At 40.6% G+C, this 23,694-nt stretch overlaps 1 protein-coding gene across 1 annotated transcript in view; it reads right to left on the bottom strand.

Moving 5' to 3' along the window:
* Positions 1-2,519: 2,519 nt before the first annotated feature.
* Positions 2,520-23,694, bottom strand: part of LOC133575158 (matrix-remodeling-associated protein 5) — a 40,969-nt gene continuing 19,794 nt past the window's right edge. The window contains exons 5-17 of the mRNA XM_061927703.2: positions 21,786-22,024; positions 16,243-16,394; positions 9,150-12,011; positions 7,918-8,099; positions 7,097-7,376; positions 6,812-7,009; positions 6,104-6,622; positions 5,845-6,016; positions 5,479-5,739; positions 5,235-5,361; positions 5,036-5,116; positions 3,700-4,846; positions 2,520-3,617 (exon numbers count right to left, since the gene is read on the bottom strand). Of these exons, the coding sequence (XP_061783687.2) occupies positions 3,064-3,617; positions 3,700-4,846; positions 5,036-5,116; positions 5,235-5,361; positions 5,479-5,739; positions 5,845-6,016; positions 6,104-6,622; positions 6,812-7,009; positions 7,097-7,376; positions 7,918-8,099; positions 9,150-12,011; positions 16,243-16,394; positions 21,786-22,024 (6,774 nt within the window). The 3' untranslated portion in view covers positions 2,520-3,063. The remainder of the gene's footprint in view (positions 3,618-3,699; positions 4,847-5,035; positions 5,117-5,234; positions 5,362-5,478; positions 5,740-5,844; positions 6,017-6,103; positions 6,623-6,811; positions 7,010-7,096; positions 7,377-7,917; positions 8,100-9,149; positions 12,012-16,242; positions 16,395-21,785; positions 22,025-23,694) is intronic.

Raw genomic sequence — 23,694 nt, forward strand, 5'->3', positions numbered from 1 at the left:
AAAGCTATTCGGTTTCTTGTGAGTATATACACTTCACTGCCGATGTGGGGGGGCGCCACCTAAAATCTTGCCTAGGGCGCCAGATTGGTTAGGGCCGGGCCTGATTAAAACTATTCTGACAAGTGCAATTTATCCCAAAAGTTACTTAACTAAATGTAACGGAGTAAATGTAGCACATTACTACTTACCTCTGGTCAGCACAGAGGGTAAAGTCATCAATCCCTATGTAAATTATTGCCAGTCAGGTATCAAAAGATAAATTAGGTTACTGATTAAATAATAACAATCAGTTTTCTGACAAAATAGTCTAAGCCTTGTGCACCTTGACTGGAAAACATTTCAAGAATGTAGAATACAACTTGGAAAAGCTACAAGACACACAATCTGTGTAACTCGGCATTTACAAAATGATAGAGACAAAAAAAATGGTGCCAGACATTGAAACTGTTTTTCTTCCAATGTGACACACACTTGGATTTGATAGTAAACACACACGTTCCCTCATTTTTTGTTACGATGGCAGTGTTTTTGTTCTACACACAAAACACACACTCACGGTGGCGAACGATCCCTCAGACAGACACAATCTATTTTGCACAGACTCTTTTTCTCAAAGCGACAAACATAATCTCCCACTCCCACACACACGCACGGCAAACACGGGATGTGAAGAACAATCCTAACATTTGTGTTTGACAAAGCTGCCTTTTTCTGTAGTCAAAGACTCATTTGTCTGGATGTGAGACAGAGTGAGACATTCACATTCTGGTGGAAAATATAGCATGCATTTACATATTCACATCTGGATACAACACATCAAATGGATTTATTCTGCTCATGTAAAGAAAACGGCTCAATAATACAGCATAAAAGGTATCCGTTATGGCTGATTAGCTGCAAAACAAACATAACATAGAATGTGATTCAATTTCTACAACCTCAAACAATAGCATTTTGTAATCATCATGTATATACTAAGTAATATATTGTACCTTCTAAAATGGTTTGATGGTTACAATATGTAAATAATACAACTTAATGTAATAATCACAGTTAGCATGCTAATGCAAAACATGTTCCATTTTAGCCAAATTTCCTCATCACTTCCCAACTTGGCCCATGCAGTTTGATTATAATTGCATTGCTTTTCAGATTATTGGAGCATTGGTAATAGGCCTCAGCACCCTCCGCGACCCCGAAAGGGACAAGCGGTATAAAATGGATGGATGGATAGTAAATGGCAAACTAGAAGAAAGTTGAATTATTACAGTAAGAATTATGTGCACTAGTAAAGTGAATTGTCCGTATGTGTGTTGAACCACAACTGCTAACTTCTGACTGGTGAGTTGTTCTACATGAGAAGATATGTCTACAGTAGACCTCTTTTGCATTAACTAATCATCAGCTAAATGGTCACCTTTAAACATGCATATAGTAATAATATATCCAAAATAACATTTCAGGGTATCGATGGCTGTGTCCCAATTCAGGGTCTGCATCCTTCAGAGGATCCGGCCTACGCAGCCTCAGAAGGCTGGACCTTCGGAGGCACCTCTGTAGGACGCCTCACCCGTTGTTGAAAGGGACAGTCTAGCCTGCGGAGAACAAAGGTGCGCAAAGCAACTTGGGATATGGGAGGCAACGAAGGATAGTCGCGGTGCATCCTCCGAATACAGGGAAAAGAAGGGCGCATTTGTCGGCTGCGTTTGCAGGAGCCTTCGATTTTGAATGAATTGGGACAGCCTTCGCGCAGCGTTGTGACGTAAGCGGCCTTCAAATTCGCCCTTCGAAGGATGCAGACCCTGAATTGGGACACAGCTATTGTCTTTACAATGTATCTCATAAATCTAAACAACGCTTCCAAACATTTAATCCTCAAAGTGAAATAGTTACAAAGGAGTAATCTGAGAATTACCTAACTGAGTAGGCTTTGTGAAACATAACTTATTTTCATATGGAAGTTTAAAGTTAAAGTTAAAGTTAAAGTTAAAGTACCAATGATTGTCACACACACACTAGGTGTGGCGAAATTATTCTCTGCATTTGACCCATCACCCTTGATCACCCCCTGTGAGGTGAGGGGAGCGGTGAGCAGCAGCAGTGGCCGCGCCCGGGAATCATTTTTGGTGATTTAACCCCCAATTCCAACCCTTGATGCTGAGTGCCAAGCAGGGAGGTAATGGGTCCCATTTTTATAGTCTTTGGTATGACTCGGCCGGGGGCGGACACTCTAACCACTAGGCCACTGAGCAGTTTGAATAACAATGTAAGCGATATTGCATCATCACTGTCATAATAGCTCCCAAGCCTCCAGATTTGCTAAATAAGACAACTTGGATCATTCTAAGAATGTATTTGCTTTCATATATTAAACTTTTATAACATAGGCATATTTTATCCGTGCCTTTGTTAAGTACTTCTGTTGAAAGATTGAGAATCTGGTATTACATATTTTTCCATAAGGCACACCAGTAGTGTGATTGAAAAAGAGGAGCACTTCACTCTCCTCAAGGCTCAATCTTTATAATTTCATTTCTAAAATTACAACACATTATTTTGCTTACTTTTTATCCGTGCTCTTTTCCTAACTTTTTGCACATGAATAAATGCCTCTAATATAAATACTAATCTATATGCAAACATACAGTATGAGTATTATAGTTTCTACCATGTACAGAACAATTACGAATGGTCCCTGAAGTGATACTACATCAAACGGGTACATGTTATTACAAGACAGGTCCATTCTTACAATACCGTCTTCGTATAAAAGTATACTTTTATTGAACAGACAACTGATTCAAAGCTATAATGTAGCCAGAGGTAAGTGGTTGACGTAATGTGTCCAATGCATTTTAAAATGTGGTAAGGACTAAATAATACAATTAAAATGCAAAGTGTCTGGCTGCCTACAGCTATACAGCCAGTGGTTTGTCTTCAGGATATCTTCATTGTAGCATAATAAATTGATACTTACATCCTTATGGACAAATAATCCAGTCTTAATCCTGCAGGAGATTTTCTCAACCTTGCAGTCCCAGAATAAGAGACAAATCTTGTCACTCAGATCACCTGAAGATATGTACTCTTAAAATCTGTTCCGAGGGCATTTTTAGCATTGCATTTATAGATACCAGAGTTCATGAGCACAGGGTTCTGAATGACCAGACTACCGTCCTCTGTCATGTGTATTCCTCCTTGCACAATGTAGCGGTTATGTGGAACCAATGTAGTACGGCCAGGTAAAGTCCAGGAAATTTCTGGCTTGGGAACACCAGTCGCAACACAATTTAACCTCACTGGTGATCCTCGGCTGGCGCTGGTGATAGAGGGCAGCATACTGGTGACGCGTGGTGGATGAACCAGTACTGTGACAGGATATGACAATGTTGATGAGCCAAATGCATTAGATGCTTTGCATGTATATGGCCCTTTGTCAAAAGTAGCAATCTGCCTCATCTGGAGGGTTCCATTAGCAAGGAATGTAACTCGACCAATAGACAGAGGTTTATCCAAAGTGAAGCCATTGGGTAGGGTCCATGTGATTGACGCCTGTGGCCAGCCATCCACAGTGCAATGCAAGTTGAGAGTTTGGCCGTAGGTAATCTTTATCCCACCTGGAAATTGAAAATACAACAGTACTAAGAGGAGATTTAGCATTAAGATAATAAATATATGGACTATAAATGTATACTGTACTTGTTGGTCCTCTGATCGTTGGCTTCCTGCCTGCTTCTAGTGCATAACGCTTCTCTGCTTGCCCCGCCACATTCTTTGCTAGACACCTGTACACTCCCTTATCGATTGCAGCCAGCTGTGAGATCCACAGAGTGCCGTTACCCTGATGGTGGGTAAAGCGTTGCAGTCTAACACCAGGCATCAACATTGTCCCATTAGGTAGCACCCATATAAACTCTGGATTTGGCTTGCCACGGGCAGGGCACTGCAGGTGAAATTCTTTGCCATATTGTTGTATTGATATGATTTCAATATTGGGAACAGCAAAACTTGGCTTCTCAGCTATTGGCGCCACATCTAATTCAACAACCAATGATGCTTCACCTAAATTGTTTTTGGCCAGACACATGTACCTGCCTTTATCTGTTTTCCTTACCCCTCTTACCTCCAAACTGCCATTTTGGTGGACTTGGAAGCGACCACTGAGGTAGGAAGTTTGGAGTGAGTGGCCATAGGGGGTAACCCACCAAACCTTAGGCATAGGTTTCCCGTCCACCTTGCAGTCCAACAGCACTGTTTGATAAGAAATGCCTTCAACATGGTTGTCACTCTTCCCTTTTTTGCCATTAATAAAGGGTTCCCGGGATTCAATTTCAAGAACTATGTTTTTAACATCATCACCAGCAGAATTTTGTGCCACACATGCATATTTCCCTTCATCAGCTAGCGTTACTCTTTTCACCACTAACATTCCATTTTCCAAAATGTCAAACTTGTCTGATGACATTTGGATCACATCATTTCGTGGTGAGATCCAAACAATCCTTGGTGTTGGTTCACCTGTTGCTTGACAGCTCAACTGAGCTAAATCTCCATAATTCACAGTCACCACAGACTGAGATTTTAAGCTAATTCTAGGAGCATTTGGTCCAATTTTAACATGAACTTTTCTCTCATCTTTACCCAGTTTGTTCTTTGCATAACAGGTGTAGTCACCCTCATCTTTTTTGCCCATTTGATGGAGAAGTAATGTTCCGTTGCCAAAAATAACATATCGGCGGTTGCGATAGCCACTGTCATCAGACTGAAGGGCATTGTTGATTAGTGTTCCATCTGGTAGGCTCCAAGAGACTTCTGGATCTGGAAGGCCTGTTGCAACACAGTCCACCTTGGGAAAATACAAAACCCAACATTAGGAGCCTCTGGGTTAATTTATTGTTTTAACCTGCCTTTAACTGCAGTAAAAATATCTGTCAAACACATACAAATAAAAATACAGTAATAAGATGGGCTCCTTGCAAAGTAAACGCCCATAAAAATGCATTTTGCTCTATCCTTTATTTAAATCATGTGATACCTGGACATTTTCTCCAAAGTTGACTTTTGGTTGCGTTGTTCTCACATGCTTTATTCTGGGCGGCGTCATCAAGACATCCACCTGATACAGAAATATGTATGAGTGAGGTACACTGCATTGTGTTTCACATTGTCTACTCCCACTACTGCATGTTAAGCGAAAGTGATCTGCCCAGAGTCTTTATCGGCCGTGATTATACCCGAAAGAGCTCCACGTCCTCTCCATTGGGTCGCTGAAAGACACACAGATAATTTCCACCGTCTAACTCTGTTAACTGAAGTATCCTCAGAGTCCCATTCCGGAAAACTTTAATTGGTCTCTCCGGACTGGAGGCAGATGGAAGGGAGAAATTAGTTGAGGATTAAAGCAGTAACTCAGGTGTAAAAGCACCTCAAAATGTTAAGTGGTGATTTATCAAGTCTCGCTTTGAACATCTCTGTGACCTGTATCGATGCTCCATGATGGTTTTGGAAGGTAGCTGCCAGATGGTTCCTCTTGGGTATCCACTAGACTCTGGACAGTGTAAGTAAACAGCAGAACCATACATAGCTGAGACTGAGTGCTGGCGGGATGGAACAGCATGGTGGTGAGTAGGGGGGAATGGAACAGGAGGATGGCGGATATCTGAGGAGCTATCAGCCCTCACTTCAAGCCACACAGTTCTTTTGGCAATGCCCACAGTGTTTGCAGCTAAACACTCGTACCTGTGAGGAGACAGTAACTTTACTGTGACCAATCTTTCAACCAACAAATATTTGAATAAATACACTAATAGAGATGGTTAAAAACATGCAGAATACATCTCATACCTCCCTGCATCAGCTGGTGAGACATTTTTCACATACAGTGTCCCATTGGGAAAGACAAAGAGCCTATGTCCCAGGAACTGTGATGGCTTCACATGGACTCCTGATGGCAGTGTCCACTTCAAAGTAGGAAAAGGTTCACCCTTCATGGAACAATGGACATATATACTCCTACCTGTGTAGATGTAATTAGTTACTTAGTTACCAATTGAGGGGTATTGACTTGAATGTTTTAGATGTGTTTGTTTTATTTGTGGAATACCTTCCGGAATGATCACAGTGTCACTTGCAGTCTCACTAATGCTTGGAGGCAAAGCTGCAACATGAAGATGATAAGTGATTGTATCAGCGCCTGCTGCGTTGCTTGCAATACATTTATAGTCTCCTTTATTGGAGAAATTAGTTGACTGCATGTGCAATGTGCCATTCTCAAGCAGCACAATTTGAGAAAGTGGCGAATGAACAATCCCAATTTCACGAACAAATGTTCCATCTGGCAGAATCCAGGAAATGTCGGCTGGGGGTTTTCCAGAAGAAAGACATTCAAGGGTCACACTCTTTCCCAAGTAGATTGCTATTTCCGTAGACCTGGGAGGTTGAATCTTCGGGGCCTCAGTCTGGACTGACAATGTGATCACCATACGATCTGATCCAAACATATTCTGGGCAGTGCAGAGGTACTGGCCTCTGTCCTGAAGTTGGACGGCGTTAATTACAAAACTTCCATTTTTGAAGACTTCAAACCGGGAGCCATGCTTGGTGTTGGCTGGTATGGTGACACCTGAGGAAAGAACCCAATTGAAACAAAATGAAAGACTTAACCACATTTGATACAGCCACAATGTTCACGTCCTGATAAACCTTTCCTCTTTAAGCATATAGTGTGTTAATATTCTAAAGTTAGTTAAAGATTGCAGATGCCTTCCCATCTCATCTCAAAACTAATTCCTTTCTCATTTTAGTATATTACCTGTCGATAATTTTGTCCATGCGATCCTAGGTTCAGGATTCCCTGCTGCTTTACAATGTAGAACAGCGTCACCCTCTGCCAGCACCGACATGCTGGCTTTGTTAACCGTGGTGATGCGGGGTTTTGCCCCACCATCTCCGGCTCCTAACACCAATGGGTAATAAGGTAAAGCTGTTGGATGTTGAGATCCAATTCCAGCTAAAGACACGTTTGGCAGTTTTACTTGAAAAGGAATAGAATATTGTCATTTTAAAGGATACTTTTAAGTTTACTGTTGATACCTACCTTGAACAGGCCTCTGACCCCCGTGCTGTAATCTTGTGGTGGTAGGTTGGTAAGAATGAGGGGTTGAATTGAACTCAGATAATGAGGATGCTGTAGTTTTAACAATGTTTGGAGGTTGCAAGTTATACGAGGGGGTTGGTGCTTGTGGTCTTGGAAGAAAGGCTCTGACCGGGTTCAGAGGTATGGGACTGGGTTGAATTGACTTAACAGGATTGTTGTAGCTTATGCGTGGTTTTGGTGTCACTATCTTTCCAAGCTGTGAGAGACGATCAATATATGCCTGAAAAAAGGTAGTATAAAAATGTTGACACATTTAGACCCATAATAAATACTTTATCACTGATATTATGCAAATGTATGCAGACAAAAACAATAACTCTGTCTGGGCTTATAGTTTTGTGCAAAAATCATGAGCCACCATTTCATGTGTTGTTTTAGCAATATATGTTAATGATATAACTTGTGTATATTAGCAGGCTACTTGATTCACGGACGATGGCAAATGTACATTTATTTTTTTTGCTTTGAGTTTTATCTAGACTCTTATCCATATTGTATAGGTTCTTTTATGGACCATGCATCACTACCCCGCAACCCCCAAAACAATTATGGTTGGTTTAGTTATGGTTTTGTATTTTTCTGTAATCCTGCTAATTAAATCTGTTGAATTGCTAAGTGTTTTACTGCATCAAAATGACAAAAAGTCAAAGGTAAATATTGGTGCCCAGTATGTTTGCACTTTACTCGAGCTCTCAGAATGTAAACAGTTAAACAATGTATTGCCTGCATGAAACTACTACTACTACTACTAAACATCTTACCTGTCTGTATCTGTTCCTAAGCCTCGATAGTAACAATTGATCTCTAACTTGGGCTCCATGAGTGGGTGTGGGCTTCACTGTTTCAGCTATGATTTCTGGTCTGTTAGTAGCAACTGGGTTTTGACCCCGAGGATAGGGGAAACGTCTGGTTTCTTGTGTGGGCACAATACGTGGCACAGCACCTTGGAAAAGAAAGTAGATCTTCGTCTGAAACTGTGTACATTTTATACTGTATACACTGAATTTCCAACATATTTTAATTATCTCCAAAAACAAACAATGCAAATTTACTCTCTAAAATGTCTTTGCTACACTATTTTTTTCTCCCATTTTAATGACCTTAACTCAAAGTGGTATTTTTTTCCTGTAAAAACACAAAAGGCCTATTCCTCTCAAATATTGTTTACAAATCTGTGTAAATGTTAGTGTCACATGTGACATATCAAAATGCTTATTCGACAATATGATTGTTGCACGAGTGTGCTTGAGGGTTGGCTCCACAATGTGCAGTTTTATTACAAAGGGCAATGCCACAGATGTTGCAAGTGTTGCAATAGGCGTGCTGACTGCAAGAATGACCACTGGAGCTGTTGCCCGCAAATTTAATGTTTCTTTTTCTACCATAAACTGTCTCCAAAAGTGTTTTAAAGAATATAAGCAGTTTATTCAATCGACTTCACAACTGCAGACAATGTGTAATAAGCACATCAGCCTTGGGCCTCCACATCCAACATCTTACCTGCCAATATCAACCGCCAAAGTTTAAGACCAGCTACCTGACAGCTGCTGCAACAAATAATTTTCATAACCAAATCATTTCTACAAAATTTGTCAGAAACCCTGACCTGCAATTTTTCCGAAATGTGTTTTCTCGTGCTCATAAGGATCACGACCTGACTGCCCTTCGTTGTTGTAACTGAACTGAGTAGACACATGCTCTCATTTGATGGCGTTTGCCACTTGGGAGGGAGGTGTTCTCTTAACAGATAAATCCCTGTTTTCACTGTTAAGGGCAGATGTGTGTATGGCAGACTTGTGGATGACAGATGTGTGGGTGAGTAGTTTGCTGATGTCATCTTAGTGGATCAAGTGGCAAATGGTAAACAGTATATACAAGAGATAGGCCTTTTGTACATAGAAAACATTTTAGATTCTTGGGTTTAGCTAAATGAAAATCAGAGCAAAAACTAAAGTGTTGTGTTTATATTTTTGTTGAACTTAGATGTACCTACCTTGCCGAGGAGGATATACAGGATGGGGATGATGGTTTGAAGACCAATGTGAAGTTGGTGCAATGCGAGGCGGCAAAGGGCGGTTACTGAGATTCACTTCTTTCCGTTTTTCTGGATATCTGTCTTTGTGTGTTTGTGGTTGCTCTTGTTCTTGATTGTACTGGTGCAGCCAGGGGTGAATCGGCTGCACTATAGGAACATATGGGATTTCAGGCTTTATTATTGCTCCATTCACCTTTTTATTTTCCTCGTGGATGTTGTCCTCTTTAATTTTGTCTTCGTTTAAATGTGAAGTTATCACTTTGGATGATGAACCACTTGTCTGTTCCAGTGAAGGATGAGAGTTTGACTTTGGTGTGTGGATTGTTGAAATAAGGTTATGCCGCATATTGTAACTCTGAGTGACCAGCACATTCTCAGATTCTTTGACTTTCTCAAGATTTCTGTTAATTCCCCCGGTCTCTCCTTGTTCTTCCAGAATATGCACCCTCTTCCCTTCTGATATTTTTTTAATTCTACCATCTTCCTCTGTTTCTTCAGTCATATTGGTTGGTAGAGAACTAACTTTTGTCTTTGCTTTCAGGTTAGGTAAAGTATGTGCTTCTGCAGAAATAGTTAATTTGGCTTCTTTTTCTGCAACTGATTGCAATTTGGTAAATTTTCTTTCAAAATCCTGAACAGTATGATGAGTTTCAATGTTTGATTCTTTTTTTTCATCTAAACCACCACTATCCTTGTAATCAGATTTTTCATTGACTTTGTCTTCGCCTGCTTGGTAGTAGTAAGTGACTGTAGTTAGTGAAGGTGTTGGCCTATCTTTGGTGGTGGTAGTGACTCTAGTACTAGTTGTTGTGATTGTTGGTGGGGGAACTGTAGATTTGAGCATGTTTGATGAAGGACGAAGTGGCTTCAGATTTTGGTTAATTCGTCTCATTTGAGGTTTTCTACGCCTAAAAGGTGGCCTTCTCCGATTTGAGCTGCTAGGAACAAATTTCTTATTCCCGTCACCAAATGATATATTTGCACCTTTTGCAGCTTGTGTTGCAATAATTGTTACATCATTGTTTTTTTCTGTAATCCCATTAACCTGCTGATGGGATGTCTCTGTGCTTCTAGCAGGTGAGGTCACCAAAGTTGTTGGTTGTGTTTCTAACAATAAAGCTGTTGGCTCAATCCGAAATTCAGAAATTGTTGTGATGGGAAAATTGTTGGCTATGGTATAGGAGGAAAGGGTAGTTGCAGGGTTGGTCAAACTGGTTGGGACAATTAGAGTGGTGGGATCTGGTAGTGGCAACTCTGACGCCTGTAAAATGGGTAATTTAGCATTGGCGTTAGCCAAAACCTCTGCCCAGTAATTTGGATCTAATTTCTTTACAATAAAATCTTTCCTTTGGATTTTATTTTTTCCAGGATTCTTTTGCTGTTTTTCTATTATTGGAACCTGTGTCACGAAACGCCGAACTGTTTCCTGGTAATCCACCGCTGAACCCTCTTCCTCATCAGTATTTAAGGTTTGCTGCTCTGTTTCTGTCTCTACTTCAGAGTTATGGGATACCTTTTCCCCTGTGACTTCCACTATATGTGACAACATGTCAACTCCATAGAGATTCGAGGCCAAACAACTGTATTCCCCTGAATCTTCTTCCATCAACTTCCTCACCACCAAAGTACCATTCTCCATTACTGCTGCATTTCTTGTCTTTTGTGTAGGTGTAATAACTTTGTTTTTCGGCATGTACCAAACAGTTTGACTGGGTTGCACAGATGTTACTTCACATGCGAGAGCGATTGAACCTCCCTTTTCAACTGTGATTTTCTGGCCATTGAAAGCAGTAGGGCTCATTGTTCGTTCTTTGACAGTAAGCCTCAGAGACATCAAATCCACACCAGTTTTTGTTCTGATCATACAGTGGTAGAGACCTGAGTCGGATTGTGATGCATTCATTATCACAAGATCCCCTGTGTCATCAATTTTGACTTTATCACTCATACTCTCCACAATAGACAAATCGGGAAGCATCCACTCGATTTTTACTTCCTGGTGTGAAGTGACAACACTGCATTGTAGGTGAACCTCTGAGCCCTCCAAAGCAGTCTTCACACGCCCTGCAGTTCCACGTTGAATCATTGCCCAAGAAGAAGTAAGGTCAGAGTTGTCTTGCTGCCCTCTTTGGCTGTTAATACGCTTGGTGATTACTGTAGTAAAATCCATCACTAGTTTTTTAGTTGTTGTTAGCATTCTATTAAGCTTTAACGTGACTTTGTGTTGAAGCAGCCATGCAGGCTCTGCCACTAAATAACCCTTTAAGTCTGTAAAATAAGGAGAATTCTCATTTGCAACTTGGAAGTATTGATAAGTTGTTCTGCTGCTGTTTGTTTGTCTTTGTTGACCTCTCTCCAAGACAGCAGGGCTTTCATAGTAATATGCAACCAATTGCCATAGGTTTTGTAATTTTTCCCGATCAATCTCACACTCAAGGATGGTTGCCAAAGATACATTAACAGACAACCCTTGTGCTGTCCGTGTATTCACTGTCCAAGTTATAGGTGAATTGTCTCCTGGGTGGCGCACATCACACACCACGTGAGCATTATTTCCATGGGTATCCGATAGAGAAAAACTTAGGTCGCCTAAGGGCTTTTCAAGGTCCCGGGTGTATGGGAGATCAGGCTCTGCATCAGATTCCGCCCACACTGGGTTGTCCCACAGTTTCAGGGAAGATTGAAGAACTGGCCTATCACAGGTCAGCTGGTCTTCAGTTAACCCAAACAAGAGGGTACCATTTAAGGGTTGAGGTGAGAAACACTGAGGACAAATCTCAACTGTGCTCGTTTCACGTTCCTTTTTACACTTTATTACACCTGGAAACAAATAAAGGACAGAAAGAGCGACATTAAGTATTGTAAAACAATAGGTGCGGACATCAAGGAGACAAGGGTGCAAATTTTGGATGGAATTTATTGGATTCTCACATCCTGAAAATCAGATGTTGCTTATGTTATTAAACTTATTTTTTTTTAATGTTGTTGTTTTTCCTTACCTTACACTTCTGAGCACAAATATGATAAACAAACAACCATGTTGGTCAACATTGCTAAACACAATTATTTTTTTTAGTTTCCTACACAGGGAAACTGCACTTGTTTGGAGAATTTTGCCCATCATTCACACATCTTATGTGAGACAAGAACACCTTAACGTTTGTTTGGTATTTGGTGCAGGCATGTAATTATTCCGTCTATAGTCGGAAATCCGTCTTTTTTATCTCTGTAAAAATCTAAAAAAATATTTTCCGTTTTTCTTAATTTTTTCCGACCTACATTGTGTGTAAAAATCTTGATCCGTCTTTTTGCCATTCCTGCCAACAACTACGATTTTCCCATAATGAGTACGGTTTTTGCGATGTAACTCCACGAGCAGGGGACAAAACATACGGGAAAAATCAATGATGATTGGTTGGTTTACGTATAACAAAATCCATGATTGGTTGGTTGGTTTACCATGATGAGTCACGATTGGTTAAGATTAGGGCAAAACATTACGTACAGGCCAATCAGAGGCAAGATGGGCGGGATCATCAAACCAGGAAGGGAAATCACAATAGACGCACACATCCCAAATGACGAGAGAGTCGGAAAAGAGAAGAGTGAATATTTCAGAGGGCGATTTATATATTAAAAAATAAGCATGAAAGGTGGCAGAGGGATTCTCTTCTTTAGATTTTTCTTTTAGCGATGTAGACGACGTCCAGGAAACCCCCAATGCGTCTACTTGGCCACATTTGGACAAATGTATGCGCCTGGATAAAACAATGCCCAAAACATTCAATTTAGTTGTTTACCATGAAAGCCCAAATCAAAACTGCTCTCGACATGGAAGATGTGGAATACACATTTAAGAACACACGATTGTGACAGACATGTGATGACTTTTGCTACGGTATAGCCTGTCTAAATGCTAAATAGAACAAGACAATAGCTGACAATGTGTTCATTATTTCTACTGTTTACATTTTGACATTAAATTGTTAAATCATTTTGAAACATGGGTTGTACTTGTATAGCGCTTTTCTACCTTCAAGGTACTCAAAGCGCTTTGACACTACTTCCACATTTACCCATTCACACACACATTCACACACTGATGGAGGGAGCTGCCATGCAAGGCGCTAACCAGCACCCATCAGGAGCAAGGGTGAAGTGTCTTGCTCAGGACACAACGGACATGACGAGGTTGGTACTAGGTGGGGATTGAACCAGGGACCCTCGGGTCGCGCACGGCCATTCTTCCACTGCCCCACGCCGTCACATAAACAACATGACTGCATGATATTTGTTATTTCATTCTAAAAATCACAAATGGCTATTCATATAAAGGAAGTCATCTAATAGAATAAACATGGTTTGTACTCTTTATGATTTTTGTATGATTTTTGCATTTGGAGTAGTTCGAAGTGGATAGGGAGTCGAAGAGACAGAAATTGGCTTTAAAATCCAAGGCATAATTCACTAAAGCAGAAACAAAAAGAAAAATGCAAGCTGCTCAGAAATTTGCCAGGAAGGCTCATGTCAGAGCCATCCAAGCAAAAATGCCAAAGTAATGTGTGAATAAACCAAAGTAATGTGTAAATAATGTAAATAACTAGATTAACCATCTGTGGCTGTGAAGTGAACACTAGTAAGGTTGTAAATACTGTATAGAGTAGGCTAACCCATGTGGTTCCTGTGGATGTGAACACAAGTTTTAATTACTGTAGTGACTAAATAACATAGTGACTGAAACATACTTAGTGATTCATTTGGATAGATGGGGTATGTATTTTTGTAAACTCTGTTGATAATTTTTCAATTCTTTAAACACTGAAATATCTTTGAATGGTGCTTTTTTTTTTGCAAATTTTTGCATGTTCAATTGCTGAAAAACCAGGGCACCGCTCTGTACCTGGCTGGGGACCTGCGGCCCCCAGAGACCCGGCTTATTCTCAGTCGTTTTTCATTAAGTTCAGATCACATGCCTGTTGGTGGTTTGGATGATTTAAGCAATTTACAATGTACCATATCCATGTAACAAACAAGACTCTGAGTAGTGGGGCTGGGTCTACGTAGGGGCACGAGGGGGCAGAGCGCCCTCAAATAAATGTCTTGCCCTCTCAAATCAAAATGTTTGAAGTTGAGAAAGTACATTTTAATATACCCACAAAAAGTATTTATAACAAGTTGACAAAATTATCCGCAGTGGCGGAGAATTCCGCTGAGAGAGGGACATGCTACAACACCCGTATGATGTCTTTTTCCCTCTTTTTTGTCCATCACCTGTGTCAGGCTCCATGAGTCCGCGTGCACACAGACACATAACTCTCCCCTCAACCCTCAGTAAACCAGTGTTGACAATTTAAAAACGAGACGAAAAATGATCAGAAACAAAATCCAATCGTATTTATTGTTGTCTTGAAAATGGATGGGACAAGGTCAGAATATATCCAATCCCAGTTCTTTAATCGTGTACAATATGACAGAGGGCAGGGGTTAGTGACGAAAGTGGGCCAATCAGATGCTTTTAATTGTGAGATGAGGAAGTCAATGTTCTCACTGGCGGCACCAAAACAAAAAGGTGATGACTTAACGTGTTCTGCATCGTAATAAGTGAACACCTCGGAGAAAGTGTAGAGGACACATTTTATTCTTGATGCTACATGATGTCATCAGCAGGCGAGCTATCTACAGACATCTACAGACTTGTATGTTAAAGCTGTGTGTATTTGCTGCTTCAGGTGTTCTGTCGAAATGAACTGTTTCATCGAAAAGAGCTATCAGTTGCTATTATGGTTGGGGCAGTGGAGGAGTATATTTACAGCTAGAATTCACCAAGTCAAGTATTTCATATAATAAGAGAAATACTTGAATTTCAGTGTTCATTTATTTACACATATACACACACACAACACTCATCTACTCATTGTTGAGTTAAGGGTTGAATTGTCCATCCTTGTTCTATTCTCTGTCACTATTTTTCTCACCATGCTGAACACCCTCTCTGATGATGCATTCTGCTTTGTCTCCTTGTTGTGTGCGCAGTTATGCACTGCACTCTCTAAAAGCCGTATATGTTATTGTCACATATGCGTGTACAGTAGATGGCAGTGTTGTCCTGTTTAAGAGTGTCACAACATTGCTGTTTACGGCAGACAAACTGCTTTACGGTAGACGAAAACGTGACGGCTGTTGTTGTGTTGTTGTTGCCGCGCTGGGAGGACGTTAATGAAACTGCCTAACAATAAACCCACATAAGAAACTAATAACTCGCCCTCGATCATTATACAGTTATAACGTGATTGGGCAGGCATGCTGTTTATATTGTGAGAAAGCGGACGTGAAAACAGGCTGTCGACACGTCACTCAGGTCCGCATGAATTTCGGGAGGTTTACGGGAGAAGCGCTGAATTTCGGGAGTCCCACGGAAAATCCGGGAGGGTTGGCAAGTATGAGGCGAAGGCAATGTTACTACTGTATTAGCACAGCAAAAAAGTGCTGTAGCATGATGGAGCAGCATGTACACATGATGCCCCTCCACTTTTCTAACTGCTCCCTCATGTATTTCAGCCTAAAACCGGCATTGCTTCGTAGTGTGTTGAAGAACCAGCCACAACAGCCTGGCACCTCCTCCTCATGTTGGTCACACACTGCTGTGGGATGGCCTCCCAATCTTTAAACAGCATTTGTCACAAGTCAGCCAACATGGTTTTATTGGTGACTTTGGCACTAACGACATGTCCAAACAAGTGTTCAGTAGGGTCAGGACTATACGATCCCCTCCACTCCCAAACTCTGGAAGTAATGTCTGTTATACCCACAATTTGTGGGTTTCCTTACTAAAGTGCCACTTATATGAACAGGCTTTTCAGCAAGATGAAATGTTTTGCTAATAAGCTTTGTCACAACAAAGACAACATCAACCAAACACATATGTCCTTACTTTTTGGGCTTAGTTTACATATGTTTATGCAGGAATAAAGGGGTAATCAATGTATGTAATCTTTTGTACAATCAAATACAGTATGATGACATATTAGCATATTTCACACATATACAGTACCTTCATGTGTGGAACTCCACTGTAGCAACCAGTGAAGTTGACAGTCACAAGTCCAGGGGTTACCATGAAGAGAGAGGAGCTCAAGCCTGGGAGCTGTGTTCAGTACAGAGGCAGGGAACTGATCCAACAGATTGTCTGAAAGGTGTAAGTGTCTGACAAGAAAACACTGTGTTACTAGACAAAACATGTTTCAGACATCAGCAATGCAGTCCCATTTTGAGCAAAATAGTCTCTATATGTACTGTATGTTGACATTCATCATGACAGCCATTTGTCCACATTAACAAATATTATATGCATGCTGAACAGGGTGACTGTGATTGTAATGTAATGGCATATCTTAAGACTTAAGATCGGCAGTGTCCAAAGTACGGCCCGCGGGCCAGACAACGTGTTTTGGTAATAACAAAGATATACTATGTTACTTACTGCCAATGACCATGTGTGTTACATTAATACGAGATAAGCATAGCATCTTTTTATATGTAGCTGTCCAAACAACCTATCCTAATAATGGGGTAAACAAATAAAAAACAACTAATCAGGTTTACAAAAATGTGCCACACAAAGTCACCTGTTTATGTTTATGTTGTTGTGTATTGAGTATGTCATAGTCAGCTTCACATCATACATTTAGTACATAATATACATACATATCTCATTTGAACAGTCTTGTGCTCAAAGGCAATATTATTATTTCACAAAAAAGAAAAGAAAATGTAATTAAGAAAATACAATTAAATTAAATTAAACATCTCAAAAGGTTGATTGGCAACACTAAATTGGCCCTAGTGTGTGAATGTGAGTGTGAATGTTGTCTGTCTATCTGTGTTGGCCCTGCGATGAGGTGGCGACTTGTCCAGAGTGTACACCGCCTTCCGCCCGAATGCAGCTGAGATAAGCTCCAGCACACCCCGCGACCCCGAAAGGGACAAGCGGTAGAAAATGGATGGATGGATGGATCTCAAAAGGGTAATGGGAATAAGTATACACTTTTTGAATCCCCCCCTTTTTTACATAGTTACTTTAACTAATATCCAGTTTCCTCTGAACCACATTTTATCGCATTCATCTGGATCCATATAACTCAATTTGCTCAGAACAATGTGCTTACAATTCTCAATATATCATCATAAGTAAGTCATATAAGTCATTCATACTAATATTCAAAATAAGCCTAGACCTCAATATACCGAACCAAAATATTATAATTTTGTTTTGTGAGATGCTCATTAACGTAGACTTTAGATCCTTTTAATTTTCGTCCTTGTTTCAGAAGAACAGTTTTCTGTTTCCTGTTGTCGAACCTGATGATGGCAGTGTTGTGAATAGCGTTCACTGTTTTTCTACCGGGTAAAAGATGGCAAGCCTCGATATGACTGCAGTCCTGCTCAATCCCTCTTGACCGCAAGAAGGCTGCTACTTATTGCTCCGTCGTATTAGCGATGGCTTCCTGGCCCCCAAAATTCCCTCTGATATCACCCGAAACTGCGGCAGAATACGACCTGGGTCTTATTGTGAGCCAGGTGACAATCACATCATACATCCTCCTATGCTGTTCCAAATCTTCCATTCTGTTCTCCAGCTGTACGATACTCTTGTCTTTTTCTTCGAGTATCACTCGCAGCGCTTGCACTTCCTTTACAAGATTGGGGATAGTTTTTGATCTGATCACAGTCATCTTGTCTGATAGAAAGCTGAGTGACGCTTTGATGTGCTCAATGTCCTTCATTGTGAATTTCCTTTTAGACAACACGGTGCGAACTTGGGATAGATGTTTGTTTGCGTAAGCTGTATCCGCGTTCTCCTTTGCCATCTGGAAGGCCTTTTGCAAGTCCCTGAGGGCCACAGTGAGTCTACCTTGAGGACACCATCCCGAGACTAACGGCCAGACAGAGTGGGCAAATCAGGACTTGAAAGCTACCCTATGCTGTGTCTGTCACCAGGACCCCACATCTTGGACAGTCTTTCTCCCCTGGGTGGCGTATGCTCACATCACCCTGGTTTGCTCATCCAGGTCCCAGATGTGTGGGTCGATTCGAGGTGAAGCGGATGATTAACCCGGTGACTGTTAGGCTGAAGTTCACAGCCTCCCTAAAGACATATTCCATGTCACATGTTTCATGTTGCATCAAGCCTCCTTAGGCTCCCACCAGTGCTTCCCCACTAGCTCCACAGGTGGAGGGGCATCAGGCCTTCACTGTCAAGACCGTCCTGGACGCCACGAGACGTGGCAGGGGTGTCCAGTTTCTGATCGACTGGAAGGGTTTGTGGGTATCACGTTCTCTTATACTTGATAATACATGAATCCCTGGCTTTTAAAGGGGAACATTATCACCAGACCTATGTAAGCGTCAATATATACATTGATGTTGCAGAAAAAAGACCATATATTTTTTTTAACCGATTTCCGAACTCTAAATGGGTGAATTTTGGCGAATTAAACGCCTTTCTATTATTCGCTCTCGGAGTGATGACGTCACAACGTGACGTTACATCGGGAAGCAATCCGCCATTTTCTCAAAAACATTACAAACACCGAGTCAAATCAGCTCTGTTATTTTCCGTTTTTTCGACTGTTTTCCGTACCTTGGAGACATCATGCCTCGTCGGTGTGTTGTCGGGGGGTGTAACAACACGAACAGGGACGGTTTCAAGTTGCACCAGTGGCCCAAAGATGCGAAAGTGGAAAGAAATTGGACGTTTGTTCCGCACACTTTACCGACGAAAGCTATGCTATGACAGAGATGGCAAGAATGTGTGGATATCCTGCGACACTCAAAGCAGATGCATTTCCAACTGGACTGGACAGATCAGCTTACAGGAAAAGAGAGCGGATTAGGGTATGTCTACAGAATATATTAATTGATGAAAACTGGGCTGTCTGCACTCTCAAAGTGCATGTTGTTGCCAAATGTATTTCATATGCTGTAAACCCAGTTCATAGTTGTTAGTTTCCTTTAATGCCAAACAAACACATACCAATCGTTGGTTAGAAGGCGATCGCCGAATTCGTCCTCGCTTTCTCCCGTGTCGCTGGCTGTCGTGTCATTTTCGTCGGTTTCGCTTGCATACGGTTCAAACCGATATGGTTCAATAGCTTCAGTTTCTTCTTCAATTTCGTTTTCGCTACCTGCCTCCACCCTACAACCATCCGTTTCAATACATGCGTAATCTGTTGAATCGCTTAAGCCGCTGAAATCCGAGTCTGAATCCGAGCTATTGTCGCTATACCTTGCTGTTCTATGCGCCATGTTTGTTTGTATTGGCATTACTGTGTGACGTCACAGGAAAATGGACGGGTGTTTATAACGATGGTTAAAATCAGGCACTTTGAAGCTTTTTTTAGGGATATTGCGTGATGGGTAAAATTTTGAAAAAAACTTCGAAAAATAAAATAAGCCACTGGGAACTGATTTTTAATGGCTTTAACCCTTCTGAAATTGTGATAATGTTCCCCTTTAACGTACATTTCCTGACAATCCTGGAGGTCCGCTAGGTGGGGTCCATCGATTGAGTGGGAGGGAATAGTGTCATGCCTCACCGTGACTCAGTCGTTAGTCATTTTATGTTGACGTTGTTTGTCCCTCTTGGTTTGCTTACTGCTTCCATTTCCAGATACCAGCCTTCCTGTGGTGGGTGGAGTTACAAGACGTGCAGCAGCTGTTCCTCATTAATTCTGGCCTATTCGGTTCCACCTGTTTCAACTATCTTAAACTGGGTTATTGATTGTGCTCCATTGCTTCACGCCATTTCGTCTTTTGTTCGCCTACATTCAGCTTGTCGTTTTGCTTCTCCAGCCCTGGGCATTTCCTGTGCCTTTTTGTCTGCATGCACGCCACGTAACTCTGCCATGCCAAGTAAGACTAGTTAGCTGCTCACATTTTGTTTGTACTATTTGCTCTGTGCTTCTTAGTTTTCCTTTTGCAGCACCGCTACTTTAATTTGTCACTGGTTTTGGCACTTCAAAAGAGGTTTGCAATATAGACTGCCTATTTCACCTCTATCGCTTCCGCATTTTGGGGCCCACCCTACGAACAACTCGAAGCCTGACTGCTTTCTTTATACTGTTCTGATAATAGTGTAGTGATCTAGCTATTTCATTTATTTAGAAGGGATAGGGTAGACTTTTACATCACACAACATTCATACATTTATAGGTATATAGAGAGATAGCTTGGTCCTCGACCCATTTTTTTTTAGCCCAATGTGTCCCCTGAGTCAAAAAGTTTGGACAGCCCTGCTAAAAACTAACATTAACTTACTATTAATGTATCAGGCAAATACAATAAAAAAATATATGCATTATATTAGAAATGTGCTGAACGATCAGCAACTGATCAGTAGCGGCAGATTTTCAGACAAAAGTATGGCGAATAATCCCTTTCAAATATTAACTTTGATTTAGTAAACTTATCTTTGATTTTAATCGGAATCAATAACGATATGTGACCTACTTACAGTTTACAAACTTATCAAATTATGTGAAACTAAGTGTTAATCACAATTTATTTAACACATAAACCTTAGGTTTAGGTCAAACTGATTAAAAAAACAAGTATATTAACCAAATATACTGCATAATAAAGGACTCATACATAACTGACAATAAATACATTCACACACAACTATGTTGTGCTAAAACAAATAAACAAAACTAATAGTGAATATGTTTCTTAACTAAACTGTCGATAAAAATAAAGTGCACACGAAAGTACAGCTTTACCACTTAAGTCATAGTTGTTTCAACTTCTCTATGACTTTAGCTCCAGCCTTCTTCTCTCTGTTTGATATTGGCAGTACTGCCACAAGTTGTGGGATTGTGTATTACAACTGAGTACCGCTCGTGGCGCTCGTGGCCCATCAATGGGCCTTGTCCTCATGGTTAAGAAACACTGGCTTCGAGGACGGATAATGCAACTACAACTGTTTGTTTGTCAGCACTGCCGCAGCTAGACTTACACAACATGCACGTAGGGGGAGAGTGGATCAACCCATAAATTGGAGGACAGATCGACCCATGCACTAAAGTGATTAGAGCGCATTTGTATTTCCTCAAAATATTTTTTGTTCTTGTTTTTGTTAATGTTAACAATTCAAAGAATAAGTCCCTGGACACAGGAGAGGTTTGCGGGCAAATACCAGAAAATGTAAATGAGTAGTGGCTATTCGTGTTTGTTTTTGTTTAGTTATTGTATACTATTGACTTTGTTTTGCTTGTATGTAATTAAAGAGAATAAGGACCTAGTTTAAATGTTATGTTGATACGGTCAATAGCACTTACCAAAATGTTGAGTTATTACAGTACATGAGTATCGGTATTGGAATCGACCGATTTTACTTATGGATGATCGGAAACTGAATTGGCAGCATGAAACCTGCAACAGAACATCTCTAATGCATATAATGTCCAAAAATGTGGCTGAAGGTCGATCATGTTGTAAATGTAGATATTTTTGCTTTTACTACATTTTGGTAATACTGCAGTTCATTTTAAAGCTGATTACAACAATCCAAACCAGGACAAATAAATGCTGTCTTACTTGAGTGAAGAGGTCCAAAAGTTTCCTAGCAGAGACACTGTAATGAAGGTATGAGGATGGATCTCCTTAAGAATATTTCCTTCCAGTTGTAATAGTTTGAGAGAAGTCAGACCCGAAAATGAGTATGGCTCGATGAAGCTGATGAGGTTGTGGTCCAGATGAAGACGAACCAGACCAAGGAGACCCTCAAACAACCCAGGGGTCACTCTTGTTAGCTTGTTGTAACTCAACTTTAACATCTGTAAAATATAGAATTATTGTTAGTTGATAGAAAAATATGAATCATCAAGCAAAATTCAGAAAGTATCAATTCAAATCCACCATACAAATAGTGAAGAATTATATATCCAAGATTAAATACTTCTCTAAGCTGGCTTTAAAGGGGACATTTTATTCAAAACTAACTTGTTTACCTCTTGGTACCTGTTTTTGTCTATTTCGGATCTGCATAAGTCCCGAAAATGTGAAATCATACCATGGAGGCATGGCAGATATATTTATAAAAAAATATTGCCTTCCTTCGTATTTCCTCCAAACAAATGGAATTTGCCCAATTCGTGATGTTTTTCCCATTGGTGATGTCAGCGGATATCTCTATATAAAGTTAAAGTTAAAGTTAAAGTACCAATGATTGTCACACACACACACTAGGTGTGGCGAGATTATTCTCTGCATTTGACCCATCACCCTTGATCACCCCCTGGGAGGTGAGGGGAGCAGTGGGCAGCAGCGGTGGCCGCGCCCGGGAATCATTTTTTTGGTGATTTAACCCCCAATTCCAACCCTTGATGCTGAGTGCCAAGCAGGGAGGTAATGGGTCCCATTTTTATAGTCTTTGGTATGACTCGGCCGGGATTTGAACTCACAACCTACCGATCTCAGGGCGGACACTCTAACCACTAGGCCACTGAGTAGGTAATATGGTAAAGATTTACCCAAAGTGCTTTGCGCGAGTCCACGATTATAGTTTGACACTGTAGTCAATAAGCTCCTTTTTCTTTATCCTTTTTTGAGGGGCAGACTGGCTCGTACGTGCGCATGCATCCTCCGCTGTTGAAATTTCTAATACAAAGTAGTGTAAGGTTCGTACTTATATTTGTCAGTAGACTGCATATGGAAGCGCTAAATCTACATCATGGCTGACGGGGAGGAGACCCAGTATAACTAGAGGCATGTAAATAAGATCGCCCACAAAACGGCGCATCCTGAAGAGCCAGTCAGAAAGTGGCTTGAAGAGGGTCTGTAAAACATAATCTATACAAACTTTGAACCAAAGAACCATTACATGTTATGTAAACCACAAGAACGTGTTTTGAATGTAAAATAAAATCATAATATGACCACTTTAAGACAAAATTAAGGTGATCATACAAAGTATGTTTAAATGGAGGATAGATAGTACTGCTTTATATACAAATACAGAAAGGTAAGACACAAATATTTTATTCATTTTATTAAAGCAAATGGGACCAAACAGTATTTGATAACGTTAGCAATTTATCATATCATGACATCATTATTAGGGCTGCAAATCTTTGGGTGTCCCACGAATCGATTCAATATCGATTCTTGGGGTCACGATTCGATTATAAATCTATTTTTTTGATTCAACGCGATTCTCGATTCAAAAACGATATTTTTCCGATTCAAAACAATTCTCTATTCATTCAATACATAGGATTTCAGCAGGATCTACCCCAGTCTGCTGACATGCAAGCAGAGTAGTAGATTTTTGTAAAACGCTTTTATAATTGTAAAGGACAATGTTTTATCAACTGATTGCAATAATGTAAATTTGTTTTAAGTATTAAATGAACCAAAAATATGACTTATTTTATCTATGTGAAAATATTGGACACAGTGTGTTGTCAAGCTTATGAGATGGGATGCAAGTGTAAGCCACTGTGAC

Source organism: Nerophis lumbriciformis, linkage group LG35, assembly GCF_033978685.3.
Source record: "Nerophis lumbriciformis linkage group LG35, RoL_Nlum_v2.1, whole genome shotgun sequence".
In the NCBI taxonomy this organism is placed as follows: domain Eukaryota; kingdom Metazoa; phylum Chordata; class Actinopteri; order Syngnathiformes; family Syngnathidae; genus Nerophis; species Nerophis lumbriciformis.